Source organism: Protomyctophum bolini, assembly GCF_963924005.1.
Source record: "Protomyctophum bolini genome assembly, chromosome: 4".
Classification (NCBI taxonomy): domain Eukaryota; kingdom Metazoa; phylum Chordata; class Actinopteri; order Myctophiformes; family Myctophidae; genus Protomyctophum; species Protomyctophum bolini.
In genome coordinates this window covers 50,177,125-50,205,078 of record NC_137865.1, presented here as the reverse complement: position 1 = coordinate 50,205,078, position 27,954 = coordinate 50,177,125, and the positions used below count along the sequence as shown (strand labels likewise).

Here is a 27,954-nt window from a genome sequence, read left to right as displayed (position 1 = left end):
CAAATATGTACAGCTCTCCATTGTAGATAAATGCTGAATGACCCCAGCGTCCTTGAAATTGTGCAGAAGGTGTGTTCAGCCAGTCGTTGGTCTCTGTGTCAAACACTCTGATGGTGTTGTAGACCTCCTGGGGCCTACAGCCCCCAAATACAAACATCTTGGTACCAATGATGGTGGCAGAGTGAGCTGATGAAGCAGGAGGTGGAGTTCCTCTGGTATTAATTAAAGCCCAGACCATTGTGCTGGTGTCCAACTTGTACATGTCATTAGTGCTTTCAGTCAGCTTGGTTTCTCCTCCATGGATAAACATGACCTTCTCCAACACACAGGCTGAGTGGTATTTCCTCCCCTCTGGAACAGTCCCAGAAACCCTCTTTTGGAACCATCTTTGGGCGTCAACATCAAATGCATAAAGCACATTGCAGTAAGACTCCCCTCCCCAGATGTAGACTGTATCTTCAACCAACACAGCTGTGTGGCCCCAGCGCATGGATGGAACCTCAAGGTGACCGTCTCCTCTTCCTGGTTCCACTGGAGGTAACTTCTTCCAGCATAAAGACACTGTGTTGAAGACATGGACGTCCATCTGTTCCATGATGTTGAAGGTCACTCTATCACAGTAGCCTCCAAAGGAATACAGTTTGTTCCTCACTGCTACAGCAGCATGACCGTGTCGCTTTGGTCCTCCTGCTTTGGAAACAGTCCAAGACAACATCTGTCTGTCTGTCTGTCTGTCTGTCTGTCTGTCTGTCTGTCTGTCTGTCTGTCTGTCTGTCTGTCTGTCTGTCTGTCTGTCTGTCTCTCTTCTCTCTCTCGACGTCTAGTCATTTTCAACACGGTGCATCCTCTTATATCTTCTGGTGTGAAATCATACGAGACACAAACTGTTGCCATGCACGCCTTAACGACGCCAATTAGTGCAGCTGTTCTTCATCTGCACCCTTTGAACTCTATTGCTATATTTATGTGCGTGCGTGCGCGTGTGCACACGCTGACTGGCTGAGCACGGAATGTGATGTATGGTGACAACAGTGCCGCTCATGTCACGCGGGTGTGATATTCTTCTCCATATCGCTGTGTGAGACAGTCCACTGAGCAACTCAAAGTGAGGCTGAATGACAAGCATTTTGCATTCTGGCTCTTTGAGGGGAGCTAGCGCCCCCCTATGGCCAGCTTGGTGTGTTTGTGTGTTCTCAGGGGCGGCCTTAGGAATCTGGAGGCCTGTTTCAAGACCAAATATGAGGCCCCCCATATACCTATGACATCATTATTTTGTTGAGGCCCCCCCTGAGGGTGGAGGCCCGTTTCAATTGAAACTGGTGAAACATACTTAAGGCCTCCTATGCCCTGGGTCTCACTGTGCCAGTGTTTACTGGTCTATTGTGGCGTGAACGAATGGAGAGAAACCATATGATTGTGCCGTGAACGGATGGAGAGAAACCCTATGATTGTGCCAGCAGACCATATAAGGAGCTTAATTGGACCTTATATTCCACTGCATGAGAGAAAGCTGTTGAATTAATTAATTAGACACAGTGGAGGGAAGAGAAACCGCTTTGATGTCTATTGATATTATTCTGCCCATCCTCAATGTTCCTATAAATGTTAATTTAGAGCAGTGTTTATTCTCAAAGTGGGGGTCCTGCAGTCATTAGTTTAATAGTGGATCAAAATCTGTTTAACCACTTTAAAGCTACGTATAGGCTACAGTACATTATAGCTATTTGGAAACAGCCGAGCTATAAGCTCACAATGTGTCACGGATGTGACGCGTTGTATAAGCTTTTAGATCTGCTGTTCTTTTCTTTCTTTTAACCCTCTAAGACCCACATTAATTTCTACTTGCAAAAAATAGATTTCAACCTCAATACTACTTTGTACTACTAGGACTAAGGCAAAAATATATGTAAACTAAAATAATAATAAATGATAATTATATAATAATATAATAAATTAATAATTTACATTTGGGGGATATCTTTCACAATAATGAATAAAACATGTTCTAGACATTCTAATGATCACAAAAAAACATATATTACAATTATTTTACCTACTTTTATTAGGGTAAAGGTCAAAAGTCTTAGGTTAAAAAATGTTTAGACATTTTTAATTTGTGTGAATTTCAGCCTCTGTGGGGGGTGTTATATATGCAAATATCATGACCAATGGCATTGAAATGAACATCACTGATGACGTTAAGGTGAAAAAAGAACAGAACAAAATAATAATAATAATTTAGTAATTAATTAAAATACATTTGTTGCTAAAAAGCAACGCTGGGTCTTAGAGGGTTAAAGGACTTGGAAAATGTGCAAGAATTCATCTTTGGCACATGTTAACAACATCTTGCATGGGGGTCCCATAGCCTCCCAGGCACTGCAGCATATTTTCAGATGGCGATCGTCTGACATGAAAATGTCCTGTGAGACCTATTTTCTTTTTCTTTTTTTTTTTGAACAATGAGACAATTCCTGACCTTAACCCATTCTGGACGGGAACCCACTTTTGGTGTTTCAAGCATTCTGTTATACTTTAGCTATTGAAAAATAGCAGATCTACAAGCTCATAGCGCGCCACTCGAGCTTGTAGGTCTGCTATCTTTGCGAAAAATCGTGAAAATGTGGCGCAAATCTTTGAATATATATTCTTTCAGAGCAGAACGTTTTTTAACTCAAATCGTTGCTTCCCGGGAGGAGGTCCCTGGAACACCATATTTTCAGATGGGGGGGGGGGGGGGGGGGGGGGTCGGCGGGCCAATTACATATAATTTTGGGGGTCCTTGGCATGAAAACGACTGACATAAAAAACGTAGGGGTTTTTTTCAGAAAACTTATTTCCGAAGACATTTTGTCTTCAGGTCTAAATGGGTTAATTCCCCAAAGTGCTTGACCTCTATATCCTATAGTTGTCCACCGGGGGCAGCGCAGGGCAGCTTGTCTTCCACTCTGTCTCTTTGTCTCTCTGTCTTTCCATTCATTTACTGTGAAGTCTGTGAAGGACGAGGTCATCATGTGTGACTACATTTGACTGAGAGACTGCCATTGGATATTTTCTCCAGTTTTGGAGATAATTATGGCTTATAGAGTAATGTCTTGCAGAGAAACAGCGAGTTGAGAAAACAGGCTTGAAAAAGGTTCACATCTGAGGTCTCTAACATTACACCTATAGCTACATGTTTAAGCATTTATTTCATATTTACATGTCTTCTGTGGTCTCTAACATTACACCTATAGCTACATGTTTAAGCATTTATTTCATATTTGCATGTCTTCTGTGGTCTCTAACATTACACCTAGCTACATGTTTAAGCATTTATTTCATATTTACATGTCTTCTGTGGTCTCTAACATTACACCTAGCTACATGTTTGGGCATTTATTTCATATTTACATGTTGATTTCAGCTCTGACACTTATTTCAGACATGCTCTAGTATGTGAAGAGTCTGCCTGTGCTATTAACTCATTTTGGGAAAAATACAAATCTCCTGAAAAGCTTTAATTTGATACAGATACAGATTCAATATACTGTAATCTGCTACAGTATATTCATCATTTTTAAAATAGGGCTTATAAGTTAATGAATGAATAAGTAATTCATTCATAATGTATTTTTTTATACAACTGTTTGTGCAAACAAAACAAAAATCACACCCCCTAAAGTCTGCCCCGAGGCGTCTTCTCCTCGTTCTCTTCTCCTCCTCGGGGCGTCCTAAAGGGTCTGGTTTCCTTTTATTCCGAGCTTACTAATCACACACGTCAACTGGAATAAGAGCCGCATTCATTCCTGACAATGGAGGATTTCACGGTGCCCTCGGCCCCACAATGAGGTACACCACAATGACCCTCTCTGTTTGTCCTGGCTAGCCCATTCTGACCTGAGATCAGATTAAAAAAAAATGTCTTCTATATGTACATCCTGACAGTTTTCCATTCTGACCTGAGATCAGATTCTTAAAAAAAATGTCTTCTATACATCCTGACAGTTTTCCATTCTTACCTGAGATCAGATTCTAAAAAAATGTCTTCTATACATCCTGACAGTTTTCCCATTCTGACCTGAGATCAGATTCTTAAAAACATGTCTTCTATACATCCTGTGACAGTTTTCCATTCTGACCTGAGATCAGATTCTAAAAATGTCTTCTATACATCCCGACAGTTTTCCCATTCTGACCTGAGATCAGATTCTAAAAAAAATGTCTTCTATACATCCTATGACAGTTTTCCATTCTGACCTGAGATCAGATTCTAAAAAAATGTCTTCTACGTCCTGACAGTTTTCTGAAAAAGCTATGTTTCTACGTCAGTCGTTCTTCGATTTTTCAAAAAATAGCAGACCTACAAGCTCGTAGCGCGCCACTCGGTGGCGCGCTACGAGCTTGTAGATCTGCTATTTTTCAATAGCTAAAGCATAGCACGATGCTATAACACCAAAAAGGGGTTCCCGACAAAAATGGGCTATAGCTAAGGCTGGAGGACGGATGACTTCAGTCCCCTTTTCTCTCCTCTCTCCTCCTCCTCCTCCTCTCTCCTCTCTCCTCCTCCTCCTCCTCCTCTCTCCTCCTCCTCCTCCTCCTCCTTCCCTGTCCTTATAAACTCAAATGTCAGCCACCACTGGCTGACATCTTTTTGCTGTAAATGTGGGTCAGATTGTGATGGAGGGAGAAAGAGGGACAATTAGGGTTTCTCCAGATGGTCTAAGAACCAGAGCACTGAAAGCTCTCTGGCATTGTGGTTCCTTTTAACCCATTCTGGACGGGAACCCCTTTTTGGTGTACTATTATAAACATTATTTTTAAACTTTTAGCTATTGCAAAAAATAGCAGACCTATACAAGCTCGTAGCGCGCCACCGAGTGGCGCGCTACGAGCTTGTATAGGTCTGCTATTTTAGAAAAATCGTGAAAATGTGGCCCAAATCTTCTATTTTATTCTTGCAGTTGCGAACCTTTTTAAATCAAATCTTTGCTTCTGGGAGGGGGGTCCCTGGAACAACATATTATTTTCAGATGGAGGCCCGCGGGCCAAATAATTTTTTTAGTGGTCCTTGACATGAAAATGTTTCAGAACCTGCACTGACATAGATTAGAAACATAGGCTTTTACAGAAAACTGTCATGATTTAGAAGACATTTTTTTGTAGAATCGAACGTATAGGTCTGAATGTGTTAAGTGCTGGCCAAGGTGTTGGATTAGAACCAAGTCTATTTTGACTTTGCATTTTTTGTTCATGTTTCCTTTCTGACGGCCGGCTGGCTCTATAACTCTTTGTGATTATGCAGAATGGACTGGAGGATATATGGCTCTGCATCGACATCTAATAATCTCCATATGTGTGGCTTTGGATGTTGCCATTAATATTAACCCATTCTGAACGGGAACCCATTTTGGTGTTAGCAATCATGACATGCTTTAGCTATTGAAAAACAGCAGATCTACAAGCTCATAGCGCGCCACCGAGTGGCGCGCTACGAGCTTGTAGGTCTGCTATTTTTGAAAAAAATCGAAGAACGACTGACATTTTTTAGAATCTGATCACAGGTCAGAATGGGTTATAATCAGACCAGTGTGTGTCCACAGTGGAAACCTCGTATGAATCTGATCTCAGGTCAGAATGGGTTAATAGTCTACACAATTCCGTAACGATACTCTCAAATAGTATTTTTTTTCTTTTCGCTCTTCTGCCCAAATTAGCTTCTCGCCCTTTTCCATCGTTATTGATTTCCAACATGAATAATTGATGTACTCTGTCTAGGCTGTACCTAATTAGGACTGTATGCCGATCTGATACTTAGCAGGTTTTGATCTGATACTGTCTGGGCTGAAACAAAAAACCCCCAGACAACACAAACATGAATCTAATCCGTTACAGTCCCACGGTTATGGTTGTATTAGTGGGTTCAAACATCATGTACTATAAATGCTTTGTAAGAAGGTTCAACATGTGTTGTTTGTTACATGATCCGGTAGCCGAGTCTCTCAGCTTAGCGGCGTGAATGAATGAAAGGTCAGCGCGAGGCAGCGTCTGGTGGCTTTGACTCCTTCTGGCTATATAATAATAATACCGCACAGCTGCAGCTGAAGAATGTTTGACTCGAGCCACAAAGTCACCTCCGGCGTTGGTACCAAGTGTTGTAAAACTCTAAGTACTGGACCCTCGTCTGGTTCTGACAGACAGGTATAGTGTGTGGTTCTGACAGACAGGTATAGTGTGTGGTTCTGACAGACAGGTATAGTGTGTGGTTCTGACAGACGGGTAGTGTGTGGTTCTGACAGACAGGTATAGTGTGTGGTTCTGACAGACAGGTAGTGTGTGGTTCTGACAGACAGGTAGTGTGTGGTTCTGACAGACAGGTATAGTGTGTGGTTCTGACAGACAGGTATAGTGTGTGGTTCTGACAGACAGGTATAGTGTGTGGTTCTGACAGACAGGTAGTGTGTGGTTCTGACAGACGGGTATAGTGTGTGGTTCTGACAGACGGGTATAGTGTGTGGTTCTGACAGACAGGTAGTGTGTGGTTCTGACAGACAGGTAGTGTGTGGTTCTGACAGACAGGTAGTGTGTGGTTCTGACAGACAGACAGGTAGTGTGTGGTTCTGACAGACAGGTAGTGTGTGGTTCTGACAGACAGGTATAGTGTGTGCCAGCTGGGTGGTGTGTGGTTCTGACAGACAGGTAGTGTGTGGTTCTGACAGACGGGTAGTGTGTGCAGGCTGGGTGGTGTGTGGTTCTGACAGACAGGTAGTGTGTGGTTCTGACAGACAGGTAGTGTGTGCCGGCTGGGTGGTGTGTGGTCCTGACAGACAGACAGGTAGTGTGTGCCGGCTGGGTGGTGTGTGGTTCTGACAGACAGACAGGTAGTGTGTGCCGGCTGGGTGGTGTGTGGTTCTGACAGACAGGTAGTGTGTGGTTCTGACAGACAGGTATAGTGTGTGGTTCTGACAGACAGGTATAGTGTGTGCCGGCTGGGTGGTGTGTGGTTCTGACAGACACTAGTGTGTGGTTCTGGGTGGTGTGTGACAATCCGGTTGAAGTATACCTTCGGTACGGCGACAGCGGGCCCGGGAGAACAATAACGTGACACAAGACAGTATCACGCTAAAAGGTTCACAAAGTTTATTACACACAACAGGAACATATATAGAGCTGGATCCCAACTGACATGACCACAAGACATCAGACATAATAACCGCTAACTGCAGCAAGGCTGACCTTGCTGTCTGAGATGTCTCTCGTAGCCTAACTATTAAAGTATGCTACAGATCAGGCAGTACACAATACATAACAAGTACACTGTGACACACAATACATAACAAGTACACTGTGACACACAATACATATCAAGTACACTGTGCTCTCGCGTACAAGTAAACAGCCATGGGCGATCAGGTTATAACGGGCATCCCTAATTATTTCTTTATTTTGCGTTTGATTGCTTGATTCCACAAACAGAAGGCCTTTCTTTCAATATCACAAATGACCCCAGAGTTTATATATACGGTAAAACAACAGAAATGTGTTTCAGTATTGCTTACACACACACTGCTGTAGACTCAGTCCCTGTTACAACACACTGCTGTAGACTCAGTCCCTGTTACAACAAACGGAGAGGGTTTTTCCACAGTAGGCGACACAACAAGTGCCACGATGGAGGCACTGATGCCATCACTGACCTGCCAACATGCCCATGGGAACAAACATTAGACCATTCAGGCCTGACGTCAAAATAAAAAACAAAAGTCGTCTGAAAGAATATATATATTCAAAGATTTGCGCCGCATTTTCACGATTTTACAAAAATAACAGACCTATACAAGCTCGTAGTGCGCCACTCGGTGGCGCACTACGAGCTTGTAGAGATCTGCTATTTTGCAATAGCTAAAGTATAACAAAACGCTTAGTTTTAAAACACCTAAAAGGGGTTCCCGCCCAGAATGGGTTAGACAAAAGAGTTGGCTGAGGGGACAAAGAAGCAAGCAGGGCTACCCAGAGTTCTCTGTGGGCACTCCAAAAAATATGGTTGCGCTTCTTCCAGATATTAACCCATTCTGACCTGAGATCAGATTCATACGAGGTTTCCACTGGACACACACACACTGGTCTGATTAAAACCCATTCTGACCTGAGATCAGATTCTAAAAATGTCAGCTCGTAGCGCGGCACTACGAGCTTGTAGATCTGCTATTTTTCAACAGCTATATGGCATAACATAATGTTTTAAAACACCAAAAGGGGTTCCCGTTCTGAATGGCTTAAAGCAGGGTGATGACACATACTTGGAACCCTGATCACTCTCCAACCAAACCACTCCAAAAAGCCCAATCCTATTTCCACATGCCTGCCTGTATTGTTCTACAATGGCCGCCACCCTTTTGTTTAGCGCTCTCTCTCTCTCTCTCTCTCTCTCTCTCTCTCTCTCTCTCTCTCTCTCTCTCTCTCTCTCTCTCTGCAGTTCTTTGACCGACAGCCAAACAAACTGTTCAGGTATTTGTATATACGTCTCTCGTCTCGATAGTCTCCTCTATATACTGGGATAGCGTTCAATTTATATTCCTTGGTTTTCTGCCACGCGAGATGCAGTCATTTTGAAACTATATCCATATACATTATAAATTATCTCTGCTGTGAATTTGTTTTGGAATGAAGAAACACAGCAGTGTGTATTCTAGTGTATATCTCTTTCTATTTTTATTTTTTTTGCACCAATTTCTTGCTGGCTTCTATACATTTTTGAGTAGTTGCAACCACTCCAAGGAACAGCAATGTCCGTGTTCTGTTCACCCACCTATGTGTTATTGAGCACCAGTATATGACTATGAGTACCAGTAGGGGGCGCTGTTGTGCCAGAAACGGAGAGAGATAGTGTTGCACTGTTGCCTGCTAATGAGAGAGAGAGAGAGAGAGAGAGAGAGAGAGAGAGAGAGAGAGAGAGAGAGAGAGAGAGAGAGAGGAGTTGCAACACTCAGTTTACACGGGTGTGATTTTTTAATAATCTTTATTTCTAATATGCCACCTTGTCAACATATTGTAGCGGCCAGCTATGGCTGCAGCCAATGGGACTGTCTTGGGGGTGGGACTTCTAGAGTGAGTGACGGGGGTCCTAGGTAGAGGCTCTCTGTGCCGGGTAGTTGAGTTGAGAGTGCACGTTTACCTAAGAGGAATATCAATGCTGTTGTTATATGAGTGTGCTACAAAGGAATAAAGAGGGATCTTTATCGTTCATGGTAACTACGTCTCTGCCTCCTGTTCCTGGGATCGTTACAATATTTCGATGGGAACTAGGGGGCGGGCCGGGGATGTGGGGTAAAAGCCCTTTCTGGTACATGGACCGGGTAAAACAGGACAAAATAAGGTGAGGTCTTGGGAAATAAATATACAATACTAGTTATTTTAATAAGTAGGAACAGCTGTTTTTACTGCATGTTTAAAAAAGAGAAGAAAAAAAAAGGAAAAACCTATTTCTGGCCATATGCAGCTCGCTTTGATTTAACCAATTTTGGGCGGGAACCCCTTTTGGCTGTTTTAAACATTATGTTATGCTTTAGCTATTGAAAAAATAGCAGATCTACAAGCTCATAGCGCGCCACCGAGTGGCGCGCTATGAGCTTGTATAGGTCTGCTGTTTTTGAGAAATCATGAAAATGTGCCTCAAATTTGGAATATATTTTTATCAGAACGAACGTTTTTTAACTCGAATCTTTTGCTTCTGGAGGGTCCCTGGAACAACATATATTCAGATGGGAGTCGGAGGCCAATTATAGATCATTTTTGGGGTCCTTGACATGAAATATTGAGTGATATATATATATATATAGGCCTTAGAAACATATTTCAGAAAACCATCAGGATTTAGAAGACATTTTTTTCAGGCCTAAATGGGTTAACTTCTCATCTCAGATTCATGGATGATCTACAAAGTTAAAAAATGGTGATTATAACGTCAGTGCTTTTTCAATGTCATTTTTAATCTCCTGTGTCTGACCGCTATAGTAACTGACCACTACTGACTGACCGCTACTAACTGACCACTACTGGGAGACCCTGAGACCAGATGGAAAACCCAAATCAATCTTTCAAAGTTCTTGATGTCGTTTTATTCATGTAGGCTTCTAGTTATAATAAGAGGGTTAATTTCTTCCAACCTGCTGGCTTATTACAAGGTAAAAAAAATGCTCCCAAGTAATCACACGCTCATTTCTCATACACGCATGAGTACGTTTCTAAAGTAGCGTTTTAATCCAGTAAGTGTGGGCTTGAGGAGTTTGGCTTTCATCTTTGGTTAAAATGTATTAGTTTTATTTTAGATCAGTTTGTCACAACCAATTAACCCATTCAGGCCTGACGTCGAAATTAAAAAAATATCTTAAAATGTTTTTTTTTTTTTTTTTTTAAAACCTCATGTTTCTATATCAGTGGTTCTCAATATTTCATGTCAAGGACCCCAAAAATGATATGTAATTTGCTGCCGACCCCCCTGTCTGAAAATATGTTGTTCCAGGGACTCCCCCAGAGGCAAAGATTTGAGTTAAAAACTGAAAAAAATATATATTCCAAAGTTGTGCCGCATTTTCACGATTTTTCAAAAAATAGCAGACCTACAAGCTCGTAGCGCGCCAGGTGAGGTCTTGGGAAATAAATATACAATACTAGTTATTTTAATAAGTAGGAACAGCTGTTTTTACTGCATGTTTAAAAAAGAGAAGAAAAAAAAAGGAAAAACCTATTTCTGGCCATATGCAGCTCGCTTTGATTTAACCAATTTTGGGCGGGAACCCCTTTTGGCTGTTTTAAACATTATGTTATGCTTTAGCTATTGAAAAAATAGCAGATCTACAAGCTCATAGCGCGCCACCGAGTGGCGCGCTATGAGCTTGTATAGGTCTGCTGTTTTTGAGAAATCATGAAAATGTGCCTCAAATTTGGAATATATTTTTATCAGAACGAACGTTTTTTAACTCGAATCTTTTGCTTCTGGAGGGTCCCTGGAACAACATATATTCAGATGGGAGTCGGAGGCCAATTATAGATCATTTTTGGGGTCCTTGACATGAAATATTGAGTGATATATATATATATATAGGCCTTAGAAACATATTTCAGAAAACCATCAGGATTTAGAAGACATTTTTTTCAGGCCTAAATGGGTTAACTTCTCATCTCAGATTCATGGATGATCTACAAAGTTAAAAAATGGTGATTATAACGTCAGTGCTTTTTCAATGTCATTTTTAATCTCCTGTGTCTGACCGCTATAGTAACTGACCACTACTGACTGACCGCTACTAACTGACCACTACTGGGAGACCCTGAGACCAGATGGAAAACCCAAATCAATCTTTCAAAGTTCTTGATGTCGTTTTATTCATGTAGGCTTCTAGTTATAATAAGAGGGTTAATTTCTTCCAACCTGCTGGCTTATTACAAGGTAAAAAAAATGCTCCCAAGTAATCACACGCTCATTTCTCATACACGCATGAGTACGTTTCTAAAGTAGCGTTTTAATCCAGTAAGTGTGGGCTTGAGGAGTTTGGCTTTCATCTTTGGTTAAAATGTATTAGTTTTATTTTAGATCAGTTTGTCACAACCAATTAACCCATTCAGGCCTGACGTCGAAATTAAAAAAATATCTTAAAATGTTTTTTTTTTTTTTTTTTTAAAACCTCATGTTTCTATATCAGTGGTTCTCAATATTTCATGTCAAGGACCCCAAAAATGATATGTAATTTGCTGCCGACCCCCCTGTCTGAAAATATGTTGTTCCAGGGACTCCCCCAGAGGCAAAGATTTGAGTTAAAAACTGAAAAAAATATATATTCCAAAGTTGTGCCGCATTTTCACGATTTTTCAAAAAATAGCAGACCTACAAGCTCGTAGCGCGCCACTCGGTGGCGCGCTACGAGCTTGTAGGTCTGCTATTTTTTTCAATAGCTAAATTATAACAATGTTTAAAACACCAAAAGGGGTTCCCGCCCAGAATGGGTTAAAACATGGTATTTTGCCTGGGAGGCCTTTATATATAACATCGTCATGGGATTATCTTCTCTCTCCGTTTCCAGCCTGCGTGCCACCTAGACTGTTTTAATACTTGGCTTCATGGCTGTGCGCTACAGAGCGCCTGAAACAAATTATGGACCAATAATTACTGTCATATCCGACAGCTTTTTGAATGACCGGCCGGGACCTTGTGTTTATAAGAACCGTTTTCCAGTGTCTTGTCTCTCCTTTCAGAAGTGCTGTTGGTGTAGAAACTAGAAAGTGATCCTCCTCCTCCGTCGTGTGAAGGATTTAGAAGCTGTGAGTAAAGTTTAGTCATGCCTTTGATCCTGACGACCATGCAGACCCAGCGCTGGCTAGCTGTGCGCCGGATCGCATGACGTTGTTGTGTTGTTGTAGCGTAGCATGTAGCGCTCCGTGTGAAAACATTGAGGTTGTGAGGAGTGTTATTAACACCATTGCACTTTAGTTGTCTGAGTCCACCACACTATATTATTAGGCATGAAGGCCTAATAAGCAGTGTTTTCTGTAGACGAATATTGAGCCCTTCTGCTGCTGCTGTAGGACTATATTTAGTGATTTAATTCTCAGTGTCACCGTAGCGTAGCGTAGCACATGCAATTCCCAGTCCTCATCACGATAAGGAAACAGTCTGTGGCAGTCACTGAGCCACGCAAACACTCTGGATGTAGATTTGGTTTGGCTGGGAGACCGAGGGGGGCGAGGGGGACGAGGGAGACTGAGGGGGGACGAGGGGAACGAGGGGGGGAGAGGGGGGGGGGGGGGGACGAGGGAGACCAAGGGGGACGAGGGGGGGGGGGGGACGAGGGGGGACGAGGGAGACCAAGGGGGACGAGGGGGACGAGGGGGGGCGAGATGAGATGAGAAAGAAGGGGGGGGGGGTGGTGGGGGGTCCTCCTCGTTAGTGGCCACATGATCCCCTTGCTCCTCTGGTGTGTTGGCATCCAGGCGTTCTGCGGTTCTGGTTGAAGAATGTGCTCCCGGCTGGAAAAGGTTTGCAGTGCTATAGAGAGGTTCCTACCACAGAGAGAGAGAGAGAGAGAGAGACGGGCCCAGGCCCAGCAGCACCACAGAGAGAGAGACCGGGCCCGGGCCCAGCCCCCACAGAGAGAGAGAGACCGGGCCCAGGCCCAGCCCCCACAGAGAGAGACCGGGCCCGGGCCCAGCCCCCACAGAGAGAGAGAGACCGGGCCCGGGCCCAGCCACTGAAACCCAATCCTTCCACTCCCGACAGCCAGCATAGTGGAGCTGCTGGCCTTGACGATCAGGGCAGCGTGTTGGCTTGAGAGGAGGATTAATGCAGTGCACTGGAGGCTGGCCATGGTTCAATAAGGTGGTCTGTCTGTCATGCAAATGTGTTAATTCTTCCATACGTTGCACCCCATCCCTTCATCTGCTCTCAGAGTATAGCTGACCGAGCTGAGTAGGTCCAAAGGTCACTCCTTCCTTCCTTCTCCATCTAACAACATTCCTCCATTTTTGTGGGTTTGCGTGAGCGAATGCCAAGCACAGCACTTCAAGGTGCTTTAATACCTCTCTCTCTCTCTCTCTCTCTCTCTCTCTCTCTCTCTCTCTCTCTCTCTACGACATACAAGAAGGAGAACAACATGAGAGGTGACTTATAGGGCCGATTCATATACTATATATTTTAGATCGTAATAATTTTGGATCATAATTATACTTCCACTGAATTTGATTCCTTTTGAAATGACTTGAAATTCTTGCATATACTCTTATTATTTTGATATCAAAGTTGCCCCTGAGGGAGGCTGGCTGCTTTGAAAAACATATCTGCCAGTACTGTACATCCAGCTGGCTAGATCAGACACTGTAGGTTTGGGATTTGCAGTCATCTATAGTTAACCCATTTTGGGGGTGAACCCCTTTTGGTGTTAGCATTACGTTATGCTTTAGCTATTTAAAAATAGCAGATCTACAAGCTCATAGCGCGCCACCGAGTGGCGCGCTACGAGCTTGTAGGTCTGCTATTTTTTTTAAATCGAAGAACGACTGACATAGAAACATAGCTTTTTCAGAAAACTGTCAGGAATTAGAAGACATTTTTAGAATCTGATCTCAGGTCAGAATGGGTTAACTACACTGGCCTTGGCGCAGTCCAGAGAAAGAGATACACAGAACTAGGCTATTAGGACAACTAGAAGTCAGTCAGTCACAACTAGTTCTTTCAGTGCATGCAGGGCAAGACTGACTGAAAGACTAACCCTGATCCAATGTTGCTTTGTGACACTAAGGGCCGATTCATACTCCTATTTTAGAGCCGAATAAAAGTGGGTTCGGCGCTGTAGAGCCTACAATGTGACGTAATTTGGCTCTGTAGAGCCTACAATGTGACGTCATTGGGCTCTGTAGAACCTACAATGTGACGTCATTTGGCTCTGTAGAGCCTACAATGTGACGTCATTGGGCTCTGTAGAGCCTACAATGTGACGTCATTTGGCTCTGTAGAGCCTACAATGTGACGTCATTTGGCTCTGTAGAGCCTACAATGTGACGTCATTGGGCTCTGTAGAGCCTACAATGTGACGTCATTTGGCTCTGTAGAGCCTACAATGTGACGTCATTGGGCTCTGTAGAGCCTACAATGTGACTTCATTTGGCTCTGTAGAGCCTACAATGTGACGTCATTGGGCTCTGTAGAGCCTACAATGTGACGTCATTGGGCTCTGTAGAGCCTACAATGTGACGTCATTTGGCTCTGTAGAGCCTACAATGTGACGTCATTTGGCTCTGTAGAGCCTACAATGTGACGTCATTTGGCTCTGTAGAGCCTACAATGTGATGTCATTTGGCTCTGTAGAGCCTACAATGTGACGTCATTTGGCTCTGTAGAGCCTACAATGTGACTTCATTTGGCTCTGTAGAGCCTACAATGTGACGTCATTGGGCTCTGTAGAGCCTACAATGTGACGTCATTGGGCTCTGTAGAGCCTACAATGTGACGTCATTGGGCTCTGTAGAGCCTACAATGTGACGTCACTTGAGGTTCGGGGGGGGGGGGGGGGGGGGGGTACCGTCCTAAAGTCGGCTCTTCGGTGCTACTGAAAATTTCTGACGAGCCAAAATCATTTGGGCACTACAGCGCCGAAACAGAGGTAAAATAGGAGTATGAATCGGCCCTTATGAAGCCAGGGCTGCATAACCGTAAAGGGTTTTGTGACTGAACGGCGTTGGCTCTTCATCCGTTTGTTGCTGCCAGAGGGAGTTGAAGCTCCCGGTGTGGGTTCTGAGGCAATAATATTCTGTATCTGTTCTCTGGGTCTTCACCGCAGCGTGCGATGGAAAGAGAGCGCCGCGCACTTGTCTCCAGAAGCAGCTTAGAGATGTAATTGGACCGTAATGTCTCTTATATTACGTGTATATCTCTCGCAGCAGAACGAAGATCTCTCTTGACAAATGGGCTGGAGGGAATATACTGGCACGTCTGAGTCATGGAGGGTAGAATCAGGAGGCCTCTCAGCCTGCCGATGAGGAAAGCTGGAGCCTCTTATAGTCCGTCTGACTGGGAGGTCAGAGACACCAGAACTCCACCTCCTACCTTGCAACATTCTGAGGATAGTAGGTAGTGTAGAGAGGATATATTTAACATTCTGAGGCTAGTAGGTAACCTAGAGAGGATATATTTAACATTCTGAGGCTAGTAGGTAACCTAGAGAGGATATATTTAACATTCTGAGGCTATAGGTAACCTAGAGAGGATATATTTATATCTATAGGTAGCCTAGAGAGGATATATTCCCCTTAGGTCGGCAGTGGCTCAGCAGGTTCAAGGTTTTCTTATGTTTTATTGTTACAGCTTGTGTGCATAAGAGTAAAATAATTGTGTTCTGGTTTGTACAGTAGCAGCAACACTAGTTGTAAACATATATGAGCCATGTTGGCCCAGGCCCAGGTTCCACTTAGTACTCCAAATGTATTAAAAAAACAAAATGATCTGTGCCAGTGTCCTTCATGGCATTGTTTCTCATTCAGGTTGTGTGTCTGACAGACAGACAGACAGACAGACAGACAAACCGGGGAGCGTTTCCAGCGTTTTTTAAAACTATATTTCTGTGATTCATTCATTCATTCATAAAGCCTGGTTGTTTGCATGGGGGGGGAGGGGGGAGGAGGGGCGGAGCCTCTTTCCACATGACGGCGTGTGAGCCCGTCTGTAGTCTGTAGGGATGCATACTGTAGGAGATGTGTTGGTCCAGTCTGTAGTCTGTAGGGATGCATACTGTAGGAGATGTGTTGGTCCTGTAGTCTGTAGGGATGCATACTGTAGGAGATGTGTTGGTCTGTAGGGATGCATACTGTAGGAGATGTGTTGGTCTGTAGGGATGCATACTGTAGGAGATGTGTTGGTCTGTAGGGATGCATACTGTAGGAGATGTGTTGGTCTGTAGGGATGCATACTGTAGGAGATGTGTTGATCTGTAGGGATGCATACTGTAGGAGATGTGTTGGTCTGTAGGGATGCATACTGTAGGAGATGTGTTGGTCTGTAGGGATGCATACTGTAGGAGATGTGTTGGTCTGTAGGGACGCATACTGTAGGAGATGTGTTGGTCTGTAGGGACGCATACTGTAGGAGATGTGTTGGTCTGTAGGGACGCATACTGTAGGAGATGTGTTGATCTGTAGGGATGCATACTGTAGGAGATGTGTTGGTCTGTAGGGACGCATACTGTAGGAGATGTGTTGGTCTGTAGGGACGCATACTGTAGGAGATGTGTTGATCTGTAGGGATGCATACTGTAGGAGATGTGTTGGTCTGTAGGGATGCATACTGTAGGAGATGTGTTGATCTGTAGGGACGCATACTGTAGGAGATGTGTTGGTCTGTAGGGACGCATACTGTAGGAGATGTGTTGATCTGTAGGGATGCATACTGTAGGAGATGTGTTGGTCTGTAGGGATGCATACTGTAGGAGATGTGTTGATCTGTAGGGATGCATACTGTAGGAGATGTGTTGATCTGTAGGGATGCATACTGTAGGAGATGTGTTGGTCTGTAGGGATGCATACTGTAGGAGATGTGTTGGTCTGTAGGGATGCATACTGTAGGAGATGTGTTGGTCTGTAGGGATGCATACTGTAGGAGATGTGTTGGTCTGTAGGGATGCATACTGTAGGAGATGTGTTGGTCTGTAGGGATGCATACTGTAGGAGATGTGTTGGTCCTGGGAGCTGCTTCCTCCTCATCTATTGTTTATGTCGTTGGATGGAGGGATGGAGCCTCGCGTTCACTGAGGCTGTCCGACACTCGACTGTCCCTCTGTCTTGTCCCTCTGTCTGTCCACAACACTCTGCTGTCCCTCTGTCTTGTCCCTCTGTCTGTCCACAACACTCTGCTGTCCCTCTGTCGTGTCCCTCTGTCTGTCCACAACACTCTGCTGTCCCTCTGTCTTGTCCCTCTGTCTGTCCACAACACTCTGCTGTCCCTCTGTCTTGTCCCTCTGTCTGTCCACAACACTATGCTGTCCCTCTGTCTTGTCCCTCTGTCTGTCCACAACACTCGGCTGTCCCTCTGTCTTGTCCCTCTGTCTGTCCACAACACTCGGCTGTCCCTCTGTCTTGTCCCTCTGTCTGTCCACAACACTCGGCTGTCCCTCTGTCTTGTCCCTCTGTCTGTCCACAACACTCGGCTGTCCCTCTGTCTTGTCCCTCTGTCTGTCCACAACACTCGACCTTCCCTCTGTCTTGTCCCTCTGTCTGTCCACAACACTCGGCTGTCCCTCTGTCTTGTCCCTCTGTCTGTCCACAACACTCGGCTGTCCCTCTGTCTTGTCCCTCTGTCTGTCCACAACACTCGGCTGTCCCTCTGTCGTGTCCCTCTGTCTGTCCACAACACTCTGCTGTCCCTCTGTCTTGTCCCTCTGTCTGTCCACAACACTCTGCTGTCCCTCTGTCTTGTCCCTCTGTCTGTCCACAACACTATGCTGTCCCTCTGTCTTGTCCCTCTGTCTGTCCACAACACTCGGCTTTCCCTCTGTCTTGTCCCTCTGTCTGTCCACAACACTCGGCTGTCCCTCTGTCTTGTCCCTCTGTCTGTCCACAACACTCGGCTGTCCCTCTGTCTTGTCCCTCTGTCTGTCCACAACACTCGACCTTCCCTCTGTCTTGTCCCTCTGTCTGTCCACAACACTCGGCTGTCCCTCTGTCTTGTCCCTCTGTCTGTCCACAACACTCGGCTGTCCCTCTGTCTTGTCCCTCTGTCTGTCCACAACACTCGGCTGTCCCTCTGTCTTGTCCCTCTGTCTGTCCACAACACTCGGCTGTCCCTCTGTCTTGTCCCTCTGTCTGTCCACAACACTCGGCTGTCCCTCTGTCTTGTCCCTCTGTCTGTCCACAACACTCTGCTGTCCCTCTGTCTTGTCCCTCTGTCTGTCCACAACACTCGACTGTCCCTCTGTCTTGTCCCTCTGTCTGTCCACAACACTCTGCTGTCCCTCTGTATTTATTGCTGTGCAGTTTGAGGTCAAATACAGTTCCCATACCGGTCAGTGTTACCTCTGTGAAGGACTTCTTTGGGCCCCAAACTGTCTGGTGATAATGGAGACATTGGTTGGTGTGTACCCGGCGGTGGGCAAACTTTAGTTATAGTTATGTTAACTTTATGAACTGTTAACAAAAAGACAACATGATTGTAATAGTCATGAAGTAATTAAAGTGGGTTTGGAATTGTAACTATAAATACTATATCAGTATTCAGGGCGCATTAAGTGAAGGTGGGGGCCGTATATGTGGCCCCCGGGCCATCAGTTGCCCACTCCTGGTGTGTACGGTACGGTACGTCCCTAGTGGGTTCCTCAGCGATGTTCTCCTGACACCATTGTGTCAGGTTCTTCCACCTCTCCTCTGTTATAGGCTGTCTAATGGCCGTCAGTAATTCCCCCTCCAGGGTCAGTTATACATTCCCATCCCCCCCATTTTTATCCTTTTCTTTCACCCCGTCAAATGGAGGAGGATGTTCTGCTCACCCCTTTGTTAAAGCTGCTACGTTGTACTATATGCTTTATGTTGTTATTCGTGTACTCTAATATAATATAATATCCGCCACAGCTTTCCACCTGCTTCTGTTGATGAGGGCTATGTTGGTGGCTAAACAGTATAAGGGAGATGTACGTCGACTACTTAACCCATTCTGACCTGAGATCAGATTCATACGAGGTTTCCACTGGACACACACACTGGTCTGATTAACCCATTCTGACCTGAGATCAGATTCTAAAAAATGTCAGTCGTTCTTCGATTTTTGCAAAAATAGCAGACCTACAAGCTCGTAGCGCGCCACTCGGTGGCGCGCTATGAGCTTGTAGATCTGCTATTTTTAAATAGCTAAAGCATGACATGATGCCAACACCAAAAAGGGTTCCCAGTCAGAATGGGTTAAATGGTAAATGGTGCATTTATATAGCGCCTTTATCTAAGGCGCTTTACATAGATTGTGCATTACATTCACTTCTTATCCTTGAGTCATTTGTTAATTCAGTCGTTTGTCATTGACGTTAATTTATTTATTCATACATGTAGATAGATGTCCCTAATTCAGATTTAGAAAAAATACGCTTGTTTCCTTGGTTGACATGGTAATGGTTAAATTATACTTGCAAAAATAACTGATCAGCATATATTTAATTTGACATTGACATTTAATTCCTGGCTGTCCTCTCCTTTGTCCTCCAGACTCATTGTTTGTGTTAACCCATTCTGACCTGGCACCCGTTTTGGTGTTAGCATCATGTTATGCTTTACCTATTGAAAAATAGCAGATCTACAAGCTCATATCGCGCCACCGAGTGGCGCGCTATGAGCTTGTAGGTCTGCTATTTTTGAAAAATTCGAAGAACGACTGACATTTTTAGAATCTGATCTCAGGTCAGAATGGGTTCATCAGACCAGTGTGTGTCCAGTGGAAACCTCGTATGAATCTGATCTCAGGTCAGAATGGGTTAATTATGATTGTCACGAAGCACTAATTATACAATCCGGTGCTCTTGTCTTGTTATCTCGTGTGCCGTTCCTCGTTCATCACGCATTTTAATTACCATGCCTGAATCTACGGCACAACGCGCTGCGATAAAGCAAATACATGTTGTGGAATAAACGCTGCTAAGCGTTTCCTTTCTAAGGAGATTAATGTGACCAGATTTGACTGAGAGCCTGCCATCGCGCAAATTCCAGCTTTTTCACCATTTATTTTCTCCAAAAATGAGTTAATAGCACAGGCAGACTCTTCACATTATACTAGGGCATGTCTGAAATAAGTGTCAGAGCTGAAATCGTCATGTACATATGAAATAGATGCTTAAACATGTAGCTATAGGTGTAATGTTAGAGACCACAGAAGACATGTAAATATGAAATAGATGCTTAAACATGTAGCTATAGGTGTAATGTTAGAGACCACAGAAGACATGTAAATATGAAATAGATGCTTAAACATGTAGCTAGGTGTAATGTTAGAGACCACAGAAGACATGTAAATATGAAATAAATGCTTAAACATGTAGCTAGGTGTAATGTTAGAGACCACAGAAGACATGTAAATATGAAATAAATGCTTAAACATGTAGCTATAGGTGTAATGTTAGAGACCACAGAAGACATGTAAATATGAAATAAATGCTTAAACATGTATCTAGGTGTAATGTTAAGAGACCACAGAAGTGAACCTTTCAAGCCTGTTTCTCTGCCAGACATTACTCTATAAGCCATATCTCCAAAACCGGTGGGTCAAACTGAACAACCAATATGTCAATTTGAAGCTATGATTCACCTGCTTTCATATGACATGGGAAAAAAAACGAAAATCCAGTGGCAGTCCCTCAGTCAAATGTAGTCACATTTAATATGCTGTTGCTGACTGTCGGGCAGAAACCCTGTATCTCCAGATTTCATCGTCGTAATATAATAATAATAGTAATAATAATATAGAAAAAACATTCTCATTTATTAAAATAACTTATACTTAACTCAGCTATTGGTTCTACTAAATAGCCTATCGGCTTGGAGATATTCTTGGCTAATTGCCCAGCCCTAGTGCCCTAGTGTTTGTTTGTTTGTGGTGAAGGGTGTGGCGCTCAGTCGCGGCTGTAGGAGGCGCTGTTTGTGGTGAAGGGTGTGGCGCTCAGTCCCGGCTGTAGGAGGCGCTGTTTGTGGTGAAGGGTGTGGCGCTCAGTCCCGGCTGTAGGAGGCGCTGTTTGTGGTGAAGGGTGTGGCGCTCAGTCCCGGCTGTAGGAGGCGCTGTTTGTGGTGAAGGGTGTGGCGCCCAGTCCCGGCTGTAGGAGGCGCCGTTTGTGGTGAAGGGTGTGGGCGCTCAGTCCCGGCTGTAGGAGGCGCCACCATGGTGGTAAAAGAGCTTCCAGCTTTAAGCTCAAACCTCTGATCTTATGTTTGGATAAATGTCACATGGCCGCAAAATCTCCAGGGGAAGCAAAAACACAAGTTTCATGAGTTCTTTAGCAACCTATATTTTGTGCTTAACCCATTTTGCGCGGGAACTCCCTTTTGGTGCACATCTACAAGCTCGTAGCGCGCCACCGAGTGGCGCGCTACGAGCTTGTATATCTGCTATTTTTTTAAGAATCGTGAAAAGTGAAAGTGTTTGAGAACGACTGACATAGAAAACATAGCTTTTTCAAGAAAACAGTCAGGATTTAGAAGACATTAATAGAATCGTTCCCAGGTCAGAATGGGTTAATCTGCACTGTAAAAGAATAGCCTGTATATGAGCGCCCTGTTTCCTGTGGGAAATGTAGACTACATTTACAGTACTTACAGTAAAACAGTGTTTTCAGACCTCTATAGCACCTGTATTGAATGTTGCTGCGTAGTAAAGATGTGTCATATAGGACCACTACCAGTTGACCTGTAGTAAGTCTCATAGTCGGGGGGGTAGGACCAAGTCTCATGGGATTTGGGATTTGTTTATAAACATTTTGGTATTTGTTTATAAACATTTGTGATTTGTTTATAAACATTTGTGATTTGTTTATAAACATTTTGGGATTTGTTTATAAATATTTGGGATTTGTTTACAAACATTTGGGATTTGTTTATAAACATTTGGGATTTGTAAGTCTCATGGGGGGGGTAGGACCACTTCCAGTTGACCTGTAGTAAGTCTCATGGTCGGGGGGGTAGGACCAAGTCTCATGGGATTTGGGATTTGTTTATAAACATTTTGGTATTTGTTTATAAACATTTGTGATTTGTTTATAAACATTTGTGATTTGTTTATAAACATTTTGGGATTTGTTTATAAACATTTGGGATTTGTTTACAAACATTTGGGATTTGTTTATAAACATTTGGGATTTGTCTCATGGGGGGGGTAGGACCACTCAGGGCCGGTTCTAGGCATAGGCGAACTAGGCGGTCGCCTAGGGCCTCAACCACTGAGGGGGCCTCGTCACAGGGAGAAGATTTTTTTTTTTTCATGTATCCCTTACATGGGCTACTGGCCACATGTGGCCCCCACCTAGCTTCTTAATTTTGATCTCAAAGTGCACCAGATTGAAGCATTTTCATGGCAAATTTACAATTTTTATCCGGCGTGGCAAAGCAGGAGGGGGGGGGGGCTCTGTATAATATGTTGCCTAGGGCCTCAAAAGGCCTAGAACCGGTACACTTATCGACACACATCATATTATGTCAGCAATTCAGCGTATTCATATTTTCTTAACAGACGTACTGCTTGTGACGTAACGATCCCGCCATAAGGAATCTATAACTACCTTCCGCTCCGTCTGATAAGCTTTATTATTGTAATATATCAAACCAGATCGCTGATGTGATTTCCATTGTTTTCATTATTATTTTGGCTCGGCCTTTCCTTCTTTAGCGATCCTATAGACCGGGTTGCGTATAACAGCGGTCCCCGGTGTCCACCTCCCATTATACAGGCTGACTAAAAGCTGAATAACTCCTAATCTACGGAGATCTCCGTGGTTTGGTCAATTAGCGCGATGTTTCGGAGGTCTTTGCTGATTATCCGGTGGTCTAGAATGGAAACATTGGTGCTTTTCTAGAGCAATGGAATGGCTATATTTTAGCTCGCTACAGCATTGACGCTATTTATTTAGCATTAATGGGCGTGGCTAGCGATTCAGGGATGGAGCCAGGCTAACAAGTTCCTCCATTAGCAGTCATACAAGCCAGCCCCAAAAAAGTGCATTTTGGGAATTGTAGGAACAAAGATAATTGATAGAAAGAGTTGATTCGTCAGAACTGGCTACATGATAACTAGTGATATATTCTTATCAATCAAACGATGAGGTACTGTTGTTTGTGTCTATACACTAGACGAGATTGAATATGCTTTTTTTGTAAATTAGACGGTACAGAGTGATCAAGTCCAAGACCAACAGATTCAGTAACAGCTTCTATCCCACAGCGGTAGTTGCACTCAATGCTGCTAAAACATTATCTGTTGCTGCGACACATTTTAGTTTTCTCTGCTATCCTAAGTGCAATAAGGGTTTGTTGTGCGATAACAGCTGAACTTACATGTTACTACGTTGTACACGTTGCAATGACAAATAAAGATCTATCTAATGTCCTACTTCAGCGTACAGTGTCGGTCAGTGGCAGCCATAGACCACATGAATGTGGCTGCCCGAAAAGTGCATGTTGGGAATTGTAGGAACAAAGAGAATGGATAGAAAGAGTTGATTTCTTCTTCCATGCAGCCATAATTTGCATGATAACTACTGATATATTCTTATCAATCAAACGATGAGGTACTGTTGTTTGTGTGTCTATACACTAGACGAGGATAACGATCAACAACGGACCCAAGAAAACTCCTCTTTTAACGCTTATTTTTCTTCTCATTTCACAGCCGAGCGATCAAGACCAACCAGGACCTGCTCCCGGAGACGCCCTGGACCAACATCTTCTACGACGACTTCTGGGGCACGCTGCTCACCCACAGCGGGAGCCACAAGTCCTACCGGCCGCTCTGCACGCTCTCCTTCCGCCTCAACCACGCCCTGGGCGGCCTGGAGCCCTGGGGCTACCACCTGGTCAACGTGGCCCTCCATGGGGCCGTCACGGGCCTGTTCACCCGCCTGGCGCGCCTCCTCCTGGGCCAGGGCCTGTGGAGCCTCCTGGCGGGGCTCCTGTTCGCCTCGCACCCCGTCCACACGGAGGTACGTTACAGTAGATACACGTTATAGAACATTTGATATGATGGGTTTTGTTTTCCTCGTTTTGCTGTTTTGCTGTGTTGTTTTTGTTGTTTTTTTATCTTGTTCCTGTTAACTGTATTGTCCTGTCGGTCTTTGTTTTTGTTTTATGTTATGTTTTGTTTGTTTTTGTTTTGTTTTCTTGTTTTTTTTCCCCCTTCTGTTTGCTTTGTTGTATTATTTTACCTCTGAAAGCCATTTATCTGTTAGAAGGTTAAGGCACTATAAGCTTAGGCTTCAGCCTACACCTCTTTTGCAAAAGAAAAAAAGCAGGCACTGTATTGATTTGTTTTAAAGGTATATTCAGTGATTTCACTCAAAAAACCTTAGGTTTCATTTTTGGCTGGGACCCAAAGCCTTTCGTCCAATCAGGATAGAGAGCCAAAGACGAAACCTAAGGTTTTTTGATCCCCAGGGGTTAACTGGGGACAGGGAGGAACTCCTTATATGGTCAGCACACTCTATAGTAGAGAGGATTATCACAACAAAACAAAAGCTATATATTTGAATTAAGTGAAATCACTGAATATACCTTTTATGACCGAAATAAATATACTCTACTCTACTCTACTCTAGGCGGTGGCGGGCGTGGTGGGGCGTGCGGACGCGGGCGCCGCCCTGTTCTTCCTGCTGTCCCTGCTGTGCTACGTGCGCCACTGCGGGCTGCGGGGGGCCCACGGGGCCGCGGCGGGCCCCTGGTGGCGCCTGGCCGCCTGGCTCCTGGGCAGCCTGGCGTTCGCCGCCGTCAGCATGCTGTGGAAGGAGACGGGCGTCACGGTGCTGGCCGTGTCGGCGCTCTACGACGTGGTCGTCTTCAGGAGGATGAGGCTGTGGGGCGTCCTCATGCTGCTCTACAAGGTAAGCAACTTATAATGAATTGCATTTTTATAGCGCTTTTCCAAGTGCTCAAAGCGCTTTACAACGGTTCATTCATTCATACATTGGGAGGTGAAGCGGCGAACAGTCGACGCCAGCGTCCTCACTTCCCACCCCCCCAATCCAACCCTTGATGCTGAGTGTCAAGCAGGGAGGCCCTGGGTCCCATTATTTAGAGTCTTTGGTATGACCCGGCCGGGGATCGAACCCCGGCCTCCCAGTCTCAGGGCGGACACTCTAACCACAAGGCCACTGAGCTGTCCATATTCTTCTTCTTTCGTGTACAGTGGTGTCCCTTTCGTCTGTACCAGGCTGACTTCTTTCTATAGGTTTTGAAAGGTACCTTTCATGTGAAAAGTACCTCTGTAATCTGGGGGTGTGTCTGTGGGTGTGTCTAACAGAGGTACCCACAGGAACTGATAAATGTCATTTTGAGGTTCCAGAACAGGGCATATCTGGTGATGCTAGATACTTGCGAAGAGTGTGGCCGATCCATCGGCAGCGCCTTTGGATGATGTCATCCTCCACCGGGTGTTGATGTGTTTGCTGCTGCTGCTGTGGCAGCGAACACAACTTTATACACAGTCCACATTATTCTTCTCCTTCTTCTTTCGTGTGTCATCCTCAAATTTCCCAACTCGGTATCGAGTGTAGCCACGCCCTTCTTTTTCTCTGGTCCCACGTGGAAGAGGCCGGCCCCCGAAGGAGGTCAGTCTGTACAGGGGGCAGGTGTTGATTATGTGCTCGGCAGATTGCTCTGCAGGCTCGGGATGGAACGGAGCATCTCTCGTGGCGCCTTGTTGTTGTAAGGGTGGCGGGACTTGAGTCTGTTTGGAGGCTCTGTTTCCACTGTAGTGTTGTCCAGTCCACATGGAATGACCCTCTGTGTTGCTTTGATTCACTGTCCACAGTCCAAACTGGCTTGTGATAATGGAGGCGTAAATCCCGGTGTGCTTCTCTGTTTTTGCTGTTTGTTCACATGGATCTGGTTTCGACAAACGTCTTTACGCCAAAGTAAATGTGTCATCCTGTATATAGGCTGATAGTAAACAGGAAAGTATGCATCGTTTTTGTTCGGTTACACGGTACGGTACATATTGTGTTTTTCTTACTCATTCCAGCACACTGTTTGCTGTACAATCACACATTGCTGTACAATCACAGGCAATTGGACACTAACTCTGGGGGAGCCCACAGGGATCGAACTGGCCGATCGTGGTGGCTTCATGCCTGCTAATACAGTAATTGAAAAGTAAACACTGTTCCAGTTGTTAAATCGAACAGAGTATACAGTTATTACAGTTATTACAGTATAGGCTCGTTGTGGTTTGGTTCAAGAACACACCAAGAGTTCAAGAAAGAAAAAAACATCCCAGATGCTCCACTTTGTCTTCAAGAACACGTGCTCCGATCTTCCATCTCCCTGTTGGATCAGCGTTTTGTTACAAAAACATAATTAAAAGCCAATTAGCCATTTTGAACGAAACAAACTCACTTAGTGAGTTAACGGCTATAGTTAAATTACCTCTTCTTCTCATTACGTTGTTGTGTTTTAATATTGAGATTAATGATGTCCTCCAATGAAACATGATAATGAGGAAGTATGTTTATTGTATGGCGTGACAAGTGGGGACAATTAATTTGTGTGTGTGTGTGTGTGTGTGTGTGTGTGTGTGTGTGTGTGTGTGTGTGTGTGTGTGTGTGTGTGTGTGTGTGTGTGTGTGTGTGTGTGTGTGTGTGTGTGTGTGTGTGTGTGTGTGTGTGTGTGTGTGTGTGTGTGCGCGAAAATCCCTTTCTTTATAATGGAAAAAACAGTGGCTTTTCCCTATTTGTCTTGTTAGTATTGGAGCCGTAACAGGCTCCTTGTCAACAGTGTTTACAGCCTGGCGGTCTCCTGGGTCTAGTTGGTCAGCGTGACATTCACAAGTCTCTCATCCGATCGGCGTTAGTTAAGATTCAACCAGACACGTGAACATTAATGTGACTAAAAGTCTCCGGAGGACATGTTGGGGACAACGAGAGCGTTGTTGGCTCTTTGACATGTTCGGAACGGTAGACGGGGACTTCTTGAGAGATTCGTTGTGACAAGGACACATGAACACACAGAGAGAGAGAGAGGGGAGGGAGAGAGGGGGAGAGGGAGAGGGAGAGGTTCCCAGTGTCTCCTGTCTGCCAGTTGAAGTGTCCTTGAGCAGGACACTGGAGCATGGACCCCTAACTGCTCCCTATGAGCAGGTTGGCCTCACCCTTGTATGGTTTCCCCTGTCATCGCTGTGTGAGTGAATGAAGGAATGGATGTATGTATGAATGAATGGATGGATGGATGGATGGGTCAATGGGTGCATTTGAAATACCTTTTAAGTGCTTTAGAGAAAGGCGCTTGTACAGTGACAGTCCATTTACCCTTGAGAGAGAGAGAGAGAGAGAGAGAGAGAGAGAGAGAGAGAGAGAGAGAGTGAGAGACATCATTTCAGCCCCTTTCTGTTCTCAGTAATGTGTGGAATGGAAATTAAATATTGAACACCACTGATACAGAAACGATGTCTTCTTCTGAACATCATTTAGAAGACATTTTGTTCTAAGTGTGCCCTAAATGGGTTAAGTTAAGTATACCGTTGCAGGCTGCGTCCCTCAGGGCTGTACTGTACCGTACGTGCTACGCATGGAATATAATATATAATATACGTCATGGAAAATCTACTGTACTTTAGCTCCTTGTTAACTGGATTCCACAGCGTTCTGTTTTATTTCCTTTTTGATACATTGAAACACATCTTGATCATGAACTTATGAATACGGCATCAGCCTTGAATTATTAAGCTCCATATGTGAATAATCTTTGACCTGTTAGTACAATTATTTTTGC

At 44.4% G+C, this 27,954-nt stretch overlaps 1 protein-coding gene across 1 annotated transcript in view; it reads left to right on the top strand.

Moving 5' to 3' along the window:
- Positions 1 to 27,954, top strand: part of LOC308314659 (protein O-mannosyl-transferase TMTC2-like) — a 257,266-nt gene that overhangs the window by 119,252 nt on the left and 110,060 nt on the right. Inside the window, exons 2-3 of the mRNA XM_080762291.1 lie at positions 23,867 to 24,176; positions 24,789 to 25,070. Coding sequence (XP_080618417.1) covers positions 23,867 to 24,176; positions 24,789 to 25,070 — 592 coding nt within the window. The remainder of the gene's footprint in view (positions 1 to 23,866; positions 24,177 to 24,788; positions 25,071 to 27,954) is intronic.